This window comes from Salvelinus namaycush, chromosome 3 (genome assembly GCF_016432855.1).
Source record: "Salvelinus namaycush isolate Seneca chromosome 3, SaNama_1.0, whole genome shotgun sequence".
Lineage (NCBI taxonomy): Eukaryota > Metazoa > Chordata > Actinopteri > Salmoniformes > Salmonidae > Salvelinus > Salvelinus namaycush.
Window position 1 is genome coordinate 84,945,645 of NC_052309.1, and position 10,681 is coordinate 84,956,325.

General features: G+C 39.1%; 1 protein-coding gene across 1 annotated transcript; it reads left to right on the plus strand.

Annotated features, from left to right (window-relative positions):
* The first annotated feature begins 3,528 nt into the window (after nt 1-3,528).
* Nucleotides 3,529-6,661, plus strand: LOC120044088 (proton channel OTOP2-like). Its single transcript, XM_038988677.1, has 6 exons — nt 3,529-3,919; nt 4,248-4,384; nt 4,510-4,568; nt 4,808-4,935; nt 5,204-6,066; nt 6,491-6,661. Exons 1-6 carry the CDS (start codon nt 3,529-3,531, stop codon nt 6,659-6,661), a joined length of 1,749 nt encoding a protein of 582 aa, XP_038844605.1.
* The last annotated feature ends 4,020 nt before the right edge of the window (nt 6,662-10,681 follow it).

A 10,681-nucleotide genomic window follows, 5' to 3' on the forward strand; every position in this document is an offset into this window, starting at 1 on the left:
CTAGATAGTGCTTAGGAGTGTAGGTATTCATTTCCAATAGCCATTTAGAGTCCGTTGAAATGTTGATTCATGCATAGAACAACATAACATTCGATATGCTTTTAAACATTTCATACGCCATTATAAAGGCTCATGCACGCTTATAAGAAGTTATACCTCATTATAACAGCAGTCTGCCAGTGTTCCTGAACAGACCATCATATCCACTGACTCATCATTAAAGGTGTGATGGTATGATTTGAGTTTTGATGAGCACAACACAATATGATGAGCCATGTTGTGACAGTGAAATACTAAAATGTTAAAAGGTGTCTTTCTAAGCAGAAGCTTGTTATACGTCCACACATGAGTGTTCTTTTGATAAATAATTAAAAACACTCCCTGTGTGTGGACATATAACAAAGCATGTTGTTTCTCATAGATGTTTGACATTTATGACTGTCTGTACATTGGTGTTGTTGTCTGTAAATCAGGCTGTGGCTGGGGACGGCTATAAAAGCCATGAGGGACACGGCTCCCCCAGGCACTCTGAACCTGATCACACACACCTCACACAAGGTAAGCAGCTGCTCAGGCATCCTCATATTGATCATCAATGTATTGATCTATAGGTATAAGATTGACTGAATGAACTTAATCCTGAGTCTAATTAACTCTGATTTTTATGTTGTTCATTGAACTCAAAAACATGCTTTATCAAATCAAATTGTATTTGATACGAAATATGTAGACCTTACAGTGAAATGCTTACTTACAAGACCTTAACCAACAATGCAGTTTTGAGAATACCTAACTAAAAAAAAATATAATAATAAAAGTAACAAATAATTAAAGAGCAGCAGTAAAATAACAATAGCAAGGCTATATACAGGGGGGTACCGGTTGAGTCAATGTGCGCGGGCACCGGTTAGTCAAGGTAATTGAGGTAATATGTACATGTAGGTAGAGTTATTAAAGTGACTATGCAATAACAGAGAGTAGCAGCAGCATAAAATGGGGGGGGGCAATGCAAATAGTCTGGGTAGGCATTTGATTAGATGTTCAGGAGTCTTATGGCTTGGGGGTAGAAGCTGTTTAGAAGCCTCTTAGACCTAGACATGACGCTCTGGTAACCGCTTGCCGTGCGGTAGCAGAAAGAACAGTCTATGACTAGGGTGGCTGGAGTCTTTGACAATTTTTAGGGCCTTCCTCTGACACTGCCTGGTATCGAGGTCCTGGATGGCAGGAAGCTTGGCCCCAGTGATGTACTGGGCCGTACGCACTGCCCTCTGTAGTGCCTTGTGGTCGGAGGCCGAGCAGTTGCCATACCAGGCAGTGATGCAACCCGTCAGGATGCTCTCGATGGTGCAGCTGTAGAACCTTTTGAGGATCTGAGGACCCATGCCATATCTTTTCAGTCTCCTGAGGGGGAATAGGTTTTGTTGTGCCCTCTTCACGACTGTCTTGGTGTGCTTGGACCGTGTTAGTTTGTTGGTGATGTGGACACCAAGGAACTTGAAGCTCTCAACCTGCTCCACTCCAGCCCCGTCGATGAGAATGGGGGCGTACTCGGTCCTCCTTTTCCTGTAGTCCACAATCATCTCCTTTGTCTTGGATATTTATTTTTCATTTGTGTGTACTTAATGAGTTACTGAGTTACTTCATTTATGTCTGGCACTCTTATTGACCTGTTAGATAAATAATTCTGTCAAGTTCAGGAAACCAATTGCTTTTGATAAACTGAGCAAATAATACTGGGCACTGCAGCCTTTTTCCACCATTAGTGTGTTTACCAGACTGCCACTCTAATGCGTTTGTATTGAGATTGTGTGGATGGCTGTAATCAAATCATAGAATGTCAAACTGACCAATTGGAACCCCATTCATAAGCATCCAATTAAATTGATACTATCACAAGTAACCTAGTAGTCTGAGTCCCAGACTACTAGGTTACACAATCTCAACGTTCGCTGGATTTATGGTGGAGTTGCTCATTGGTTGTTGGAAATAACATTCATATTTTCCATGACAACACGTGGTGCCTTGGAAATAGTCAAAAACCAACATTTAGCTGTTAGCTAGGTAAGTTGTTGTATTTCGACATTTTGTGGCTGGAATTGCAGTATGTATTTAGTATGAGAATTTAGACTTCAGCTAGCAACTTTGAACATACTGTTTTAGTCTGGACAAATAAAAAACGGTTGCTATACCAACATGTTCTGTGGAGTTACAATATTTGCATAATCATTGTGATTGGAGGATAGCTGTGAGGTTGAACGAATCAGGATCAAATCCTCTCATTATTGATAGAAGGTCTGAATTTGAAGTTGGAAGAAAGGCCAGTCTCTTGTACATGACATGGAGTACAAGGAGTGGATTAGCTAAAGAGACGTGTACCCACAAAATCCATAAAATGTTACATTTTCCACAACAATGTATATGCTAATACATCCATCAATGCATTATAATAAGTACACCCAACTAATTACAGTTTCATCTTAAAAGTACAGAGAACTAGGCTATATCAAGTCCTGTCAACACATTGTAAAAGAAAGTATTGTGATAAATAAATACAAAATACTATTTAAACTGGACTTTTCTCAGCATTTACAGTTGGGCTGATTAAAAATAAATGTTTATGAACTGCAAAGTGGATGTAATAACTACACCGTCATGTGAAATATTTCAGAAATGTCATCCACATATTTCATTTCATTACATTGGCTAGGTTATTGTTAGATTGCAAACAAACTTGCCGCTGCGAGACAGTTTGTCAGTGCTGCATCACAGGCATTTTGAAAAACCACTTTTGAACCAGCTCACCTGTGTAATGATTAATATATTATGAGGAAATTCGGGGATCCAGTATGGTATTTCCAGTTTACATTATGATTCACTGTGTTTTCAGACCTCAGTTTTGGCGTTGGGAGTAGCCTACTGTTGTTCTAAGGAACAGTCAGTGCTGCTGTAGAAACAGTCTTATTAGACAGAAACTGAAAATCTACAATTTTTTATAAAAAAATAATAAGTTGGTTTCCAAGAAACAAAACATACCTGACCTCATGTAGATAAAATACCAATGTGTGTTCGTAAATATGAACTGTGAGGATTTCTTTGTTAATTTCAATTTAATCAAACACTGGCATTGACCCGAATCAAGCAAGATAAACTCATATTCGTTGAAGCATGGTAGACTGGCCCTGCTTCTGATGATAAACAGGGAAATGATAAGAAACCTTTATATTGTCATATCACTGATGGGGTTGACATTGATGATGAAATGAGGTTAGAAGCTGGGTTACGGGTAGGAGGGACCTCCTTATACAGGCAGAGCCTTTGAGTGGACGGTTAGGTGTTCACACAACTCTGATCAGTACAGACATACTTTCTGAACTCATTAGATCTTCTACCTTTTGGATAGGATATGACATTTTGAACAGAGCGAGCTTGGATTGTAATAAACCACAAACAAACTGTGGACTAGCTCTTTACAGAATGAGAAACATCATTCACTTGACCTTTGGCTTCTTTTCATGTGAATCCAGCAAGATGACATCTGAAGCTGAGATGGAGGTTGAGGAGGGCTACATATCCCCCCCGCCCACCCTCCCCTCCACCCGGTGTTCCGTCCAGGCGGGGAGTATGAGGAGGGGGAGCGACGTCCTCTCGACCAGCAGGGGCACGGTGAGGGAGAGGGGCCGTAACCGTAGCTGGCTACTCTCTAGCATCATCACGGTCAACGTCCTGATCCTAGGTATTGCTCTGGTCAGTGGCAGTGTCTTCAACAACGTCAAGATCAACACCATCAATCTGCAGATCTTCCTCATCGTCCTCCTCATCCTCACCACTGCCTGGATGCTGTACTACACCATCTACACATCCAGGGAAGATCACGCCGTGCTCTACAAGGATAGCCATGCCGGGCCTGTGTGGCTCAGGGGTAAGAGAAGACACTTTTCTGATCTTCTGGGTCTACAGCTGCTAAATTCCATAGTTCCCAGGTGTTTGTTTTTATCCCTGAATCTGGGAAGTTTGTGGAATTTTGCAACCTTACCCTGTAGGATTCACTGTCTGTTAATACCACTGTATATGAATAATCTCTCTTTTGATTGGGGAAGAGTTCTATTCCAGTAGGATATAATTTACTATAACTAGACAAAGTTTTACATTCACCCATTGTCTTTAATGAGTGTGATTATTGAATGAGTGTGAGTGATTGAATGAGTGTGATTATTCCTAATTGGATTTCATTGTGTTTTTCTCTCTAGGTGGACTGGTGCTGTTTGGTTTATGCAGTCTGATTATGGACGTGTTTAAGATTGCTAACTACGTAGGCTACCTGCACTGTGACTCTGCTGTGAAGATAGTGTTCCCTGTCCTACAAGCTGTGTTCATACTTGTCCAGGTAAGAACACAAGTTCAGACATCTCAAATGGAGCTTCCATTAGGTGATATGACATTAAGGAAACCACTGTGGGATTTGGCTGGTGAGAAAAATGCAAGTATAGGTGATCATTGTATCTTTTTCAGACATACTTCCTCTGGCTCCACGCTAAAGACTGTGTACAGCTACAACGGAACATAACTCGGTGAGCGTCACTAACTGCTACTGTGTCACTGATGATTTATTTATTGATGTTGTAAATTGATGTTTGATTGATGGTTGGACATTTAAACATTGCCGGTTGACCTTAAATTTTGTAGACCTTAAGTCTACTCTATTCTATTAAATTCTGTTCTGTTCTCTTCTATTCTTACAGAATTAAATAGTATTTAAAAATAGTTAGTATTTTATTCTGTTCTGAACTCCTGTGTTTCCCTCTTGAAGCTGTGGGCTGATGTTGACTCTGTCTACCAATCTGATGTTGTGGATGGCAGCAGTCACAGAGGAGTCCCTACACCAGACTGTTGTTCCACCAGAGGACGGCAACAGCACACATTCCTATGACATCAGAGGTAGTGAATATTGGGTTGTCAAATCTTCTCTCTAGAAAATCTAATGAAAAATGGTTAGGGTCAATTCCATTTCAATTCAGTATGTAAACTGAAATGGGAATTCCTTGTTTAAATGAAGGATCAATAAAATAAAATACATTTTCAGTTTACTTTCTGAATTTACTGTATTTAAATAGAATTGCCCCCGACTATGAAATACAACCAACCAACATAACAAAACATCACCTCACAAGTCAAACAATAAAGCTCATCTTTCATTTAATTTCAGCCTCTGGCGGATACAGCAGCTGTAACTGCAGCCACTCTGCCTGTGCCGTCTTAGAGAAGGCCTATTACTACCTGTACCCCTTCAACATCGAGTACAGCCTGTTTGCCTCGGCCATGGCCTACGTCATGTGGAAGAACGTGGGCCGCCTGGTAGACGAGCACAACCACCACTCGCTCCATTTCCGCTTGAAGGACGTGCTGGTGGGGCCTGCGGTCGGGCTGGTCATGCTGGTGGCGGGCCTGGGAACCTTTGTCATCTACGAGGTGGACGTGGAGAAGGGGGACCTGGGGAAACGTGACACGGTGCTGATGATACACTACGTGATGAACACGGTGGCTGTGACGCTCATGTCCGTCTCGACCGTGGCTGGTTGCGCCATCTACCGGCTGGACCAGAGGGACCACGTGTCGGGGAAGAACCCCACACGGAGCCTGGATGTAGGCTTGCTGATCGGCGCCTCAATCGGACAGTTCACCATCTGTTATTTCACCATCGTGGCTGTGGTGGCAACGGGGGCCGAGGGCCACCTCAACGCTCTCAACCTGGCTGTCTCCCTGCTCACTGTGATCCAGCTCTGCCTGCAGAACATCTTCATCATCGAGGGCCTGCATCGCGAGCCCTTCCACGAAGACATGCACCAGGCCTCTGTATTCACAAACCCATACGTCCTTCAAGCCCAAGCCCATAGAGACATACACAACTTACCAGGGACATTCATGGAGACCAAGATGTCCCCGGCCCTCACAGTTCACAGTATGCATGTTGCTCCTTCTGGTTCCCCCCTGCCTCAACGCCATAGGCTGACATGGAAAAGGAGGGCCCTGAAGGAGATCTGTGCATTTCTGCTGCTCTGCAACATCCTTGTGAGTAGCCTACTGAGTACCCACCACTGTCATTTTCAAAATGGCTCTTTTAAAGGGCTTGTTAACCTAGGATGTTGTCCTTTCATCCAAAACCGTTTGTATTAAGTTTGGATGAAACGCCCTACCCACAGGGCACTCACTGGTTGAATCAACATTGTTTCAATGAAATTACATTGAACCAACATGAAATAGATGTTGAATTGACGTCTGTGCCAGTGGGTAGGTACAGTAGGTCGAAAATAAACGGAAATTACTGAACCATCCTTTTAAATTCACTTTTTTCCCTGTTTGCCTAACTTGCTCATGAGCCAAAAGGCTCCCTAGGATTTGTGCAGTACACTACATCATAGTAGAGTATGATGGTAACTTGTATGTTTAAGGTGAAAGATTGGACTGAATATCTTTACTCTGTTTCCATTGACAGCTCTGGATCATGCCGGCGTTTGGCGCCCGCCCTCAGTTTGACAACACGATTGGAGCAGAGTTTTACGAGTTCACCATGTGGGCGGCTGTTGTGAATATCGGACTTCCTTTCGGAATCTTTTACCGTATGCACTCAGTCGCCAGCCTCTTTGAGGTCTTCCTAACCTCCTAAGCAGGCGAATTACAGAAACAATTCTGAAAATGTATAAAGATTATTTTTTTTACAATCTATTTTCTTATTGTTTTACTTTGTTCTGTCCTGAGCACTGAAACATATATAAAGGATAACATTATATAATACAATTTCATTTTTAATGAAATATGTCAATATCAGTGAGCTATTAAACTGTATCTAGTAAACTGTATAAATAGTTGTATATTAAATTATAATTGATGATGACTTTGTAATAAATTGCACATACATTTTCTGGGATATGAGTCATTCTTCTTTGTGGCACACTGTAATACAACACAGACCAATCACTGGCACTACTTATTTTAACTATCTCATGAGTTTACAACAACTGTCTTACCTACCACACAACATATAACCTTTTATTACCCCATTGATTACAAACATGGTTAAAACTATCATTTTAGTCTGATGGATGCATATTTCTCCACCCCCGTCCCTCAAGTGTTTAGCAAAGCAAGTGGGGGAACGACCGCGTTCTTGTTTGAATCCCAGGTTGCCCCTTTAATATTATGTACAGTACACCCAAAACAATATTTAACCAGTACACCCAAAACAATATTTAACCAGTACACCCAAAACAATATTTAACCAGTACACCCAAAACAATATTTAACCAGTACACCCAAAACAATATTTAACCAGTACACCCAAAACAATATTTAACCAGTACACCCAAAACAATATTTAACCAGTACAACCAAAACAATATTTAACCAGTGCACCCAAAACAATATTTAACCAGTGTTCCCAAAACAGTATTTAACCAGTACACCCAAAACAATATTTAACCAGTGTTCCCAAAACAGTATTTAACCAGTACACCCAAAACAATATTTAACCAGTACACCCAAAACAATATTTAACCAGTGCACCCAAAACAATATTTAACCAGTGTTCCCAAAACAGTATTTAACCAGTACACCCAAAACAATATTTAACCAGTACACCCAAAACAATATTTAACCAGTACACCCAAAACAATATTTAACCAGTACACCCAAAACAATATTTAACCAGTACACCCAAAACAATATTTAACCAGTACACCCAAAACAATATTTAACCAGTGTTCCCAAAACAATATTTAACCAGTACACCCAAAACAATATTTAACCAGTACACCCAAAACAATATTTAACCAGTACACCCAAAACAATATTTAACCAGTACACCCAAAACAATATTTAACCAGTACACCCAAAACAATATTTAACCAGTACACCCAAAACAGTATTTAACCAGTACACCCAAAACAGTATTTAACCAGTACACCCAAAACAATATTTAACCAGTGTTCCCAAAACAGTATTTAACCAGTACACCCAAAACAGTATTTAACCAGTACACCCAAAACAATATTTAACCAGTGCACCCAAAACAATATTTAACCAGTACACCCAAAACAATATTTAACCAGTACACCCAAAACAATATTTAACCAGTGCACCCAAAACAATATTTAACCAGTGCACCCAAAACAATATTTAACCAGTGCACCCAAAACAATATTTAACCAGTACACCCAAAACAATATTTAACCAGTGTTCCCAAAACAGTATTTAACCAGTACACCCAAAACAATATTTAACCAGTGCACCCAAAACAATATTTAACCAGTACACCCAAAACAATATTTAACCAGTGCACCCAAAACAATATTTAACCAGTGCACCCAAAACAATATTTAACCAGTGTTCCCAAAACAGTATTTAACCAGTACACCCAAAACAGTATTTAACCAGTGCACCCAAAACAATATTTAACCAGTACACCCAAAACAATATTTAACCAGTGCACCCAAAACAATATTTAACCAGTACACCCAAAACAATATTTAACCAGTGCACCCAAAACAATATTTAACCAGTACACCCAAAACAATATTTAACCAGTGTTCCCAAAACAGTATTTAACCAGTACACCCAAAACAATATTTAACCAGTACACCCAAAACAATATTTAACCAGTGTTCCCAAAACAATATTTAACCAGTGTTCCCAAAACAATATTTAACCAGTGCACCCAAAACAATATTTAACCAGTGCACCCAAAACAATATTTAACCAGTACACCCAAAACAATATTTAACCAGTGCACCCAAAACAATATTTAACCAGTACACCCAAAACAGTATTTAACCAGTGCACCCAAAACAATATTTAACCAGTACACCCAAAACAGTATTTAACCAGTGTTCCCAAAACAATATTTAACCAGTACACCCAAAACAATATTTAACCAGTACACCCAAAACAATATTTAACCAGTACACCCAAAACAATATTTAACCAGTGTTCCCAAAACAATATTTAACCAGTACACCCAAAACAGTATTTAACCAGTACACCCAAAACAATATTTAACCAGTGCACCCAAAACAATATTTAACCAGTGCACCCAAAACAATATTTAACCAGTACACCCAAAACAGTATTTAACCAGTACACCCAAAACAATATTTAACCAGTACACCCAAAACAATATTTAACCAGTACACCCAAAACAATATTTAACCAGTACACCCAAAACAATATTTAACCAGTACACCCAAAACAATATTTAACCAGTACACCCAAAACAATATTTAACCAGTACACCCAAAACAATATTTAACCAGTACACCCAAAACAATATTTAACCAGTGCACCCAAAACAATATTTAACCAGTGTTCCCAAAACAGTATTTAACCAGTACACCCAAAACAATATTTAACCAGTGTTCCCAAAACAGTATTTAACCAGTACACCCAAAACAATATTTAACCAGTACACCCAAAACAATATTTAACCAGTGCACCCAAAACAATATTTAACCAGTGTTCCCAAAACAGTATTTAACCAGTACACCCAAAACAATATTTAACCAGTGTTCCCAAAACAATATTTAACCAGTACACCCAAAACAATATTTAACCAGTACACCCAAAACAATATTTAACCAGTACACCCAAAACAATATTTAACCAGTACACCCAAAACAATATTTAACCAGTACACCCAAAACAGTATTTAACCAGTACACCCAAAACAATATTTAACCAGTACACCCAAAACAATATTTAACCAGTGTTCCCAAAACAATATTTAACCAGTGTTCCCAAAACAATATTTAACCAGTGCACCCAAAACAATATTTAACCAGTGCACCCAAAACAATATTTAACCAGTACACCCAAAACAATATTTAACCAGTGCACCCAAAACAATATTTAACCAGTACACCCAAAACAGTATTTAACCAGTGTTCCCAAAACAATATTTAACCAGTACACCCAAAACAATATTTAACCAGTACACCCAAAACAATATTTAACCAGTACACCCAAAACAATATTTAACCAGTGTTCCCAAAACAATATTTAACCAGTACACCCAAAACAGTATTTAACCAGTACACCCAAAACAATATTTAACCAGTGCACCCAAAACAATATTTAACCAGTGCACCCAAAACAATATTTAACCAGTACACCCAAAACAGTATTTAACCAGTACACCCAAAACAATATTTAACCAGTACACCCAAAACAATATTTAACCAGTACACCCAAAACAATATTTAACCAGTACACCCAAAACAATATTTAACCAGTACACCCAAAACAATATTTAACCAGTACACCCAAAACAATATTAACCAGTACACCCAAAACAATATTTAACCAGTACACCCAAAACAATATTTAACCAGTGCACCCAAAACAATATTTAACCAGTGTTCCCAAAACAGTATTTAACCAGTACACCCAAAACAATATTTAACCAGTGTTCCCAAAACAGTATTTAACCAGTACACCCAAAACAATATTTAACCAGTACACCCAAAACAATATTTAACCAGTGCACCCAAAACAATATTTAACCAGTGTTCCCAAAACAGTATTTAACCAGTACACCCAAAACAATATTTAACCAGTGTTCCCAAAACAATATTTAACCAGTACACCCAAAAAAACAATATTTAACCAGTACACCCAAAACAATATTTAACCAGTA

Bases quoted from the DNA above. Each gene is read 5' to 3' on its own strand.
- LOC120044088 (XM_038988677.1), top strand. From the start codon at position 3,529: ATGACATCTGAAGCTGAGATGGAGGTTGAGGAGGGCTACATATCCCCC. The intron at 4,385-4,509 runs GTAAGAACACAA...TATCTTTTTCAG, and splicing joins CTGTGTTCATACTTGTCCAG to ACATACTTCCTCTGGCTCCA. The intron at 4,936-5,203 runs GTAGTGAATATT...ATTTAATTTCAG, and splicing joins ACATTCCTATGACATCAGAG to CCTCTGGCGGATACAGCAGC.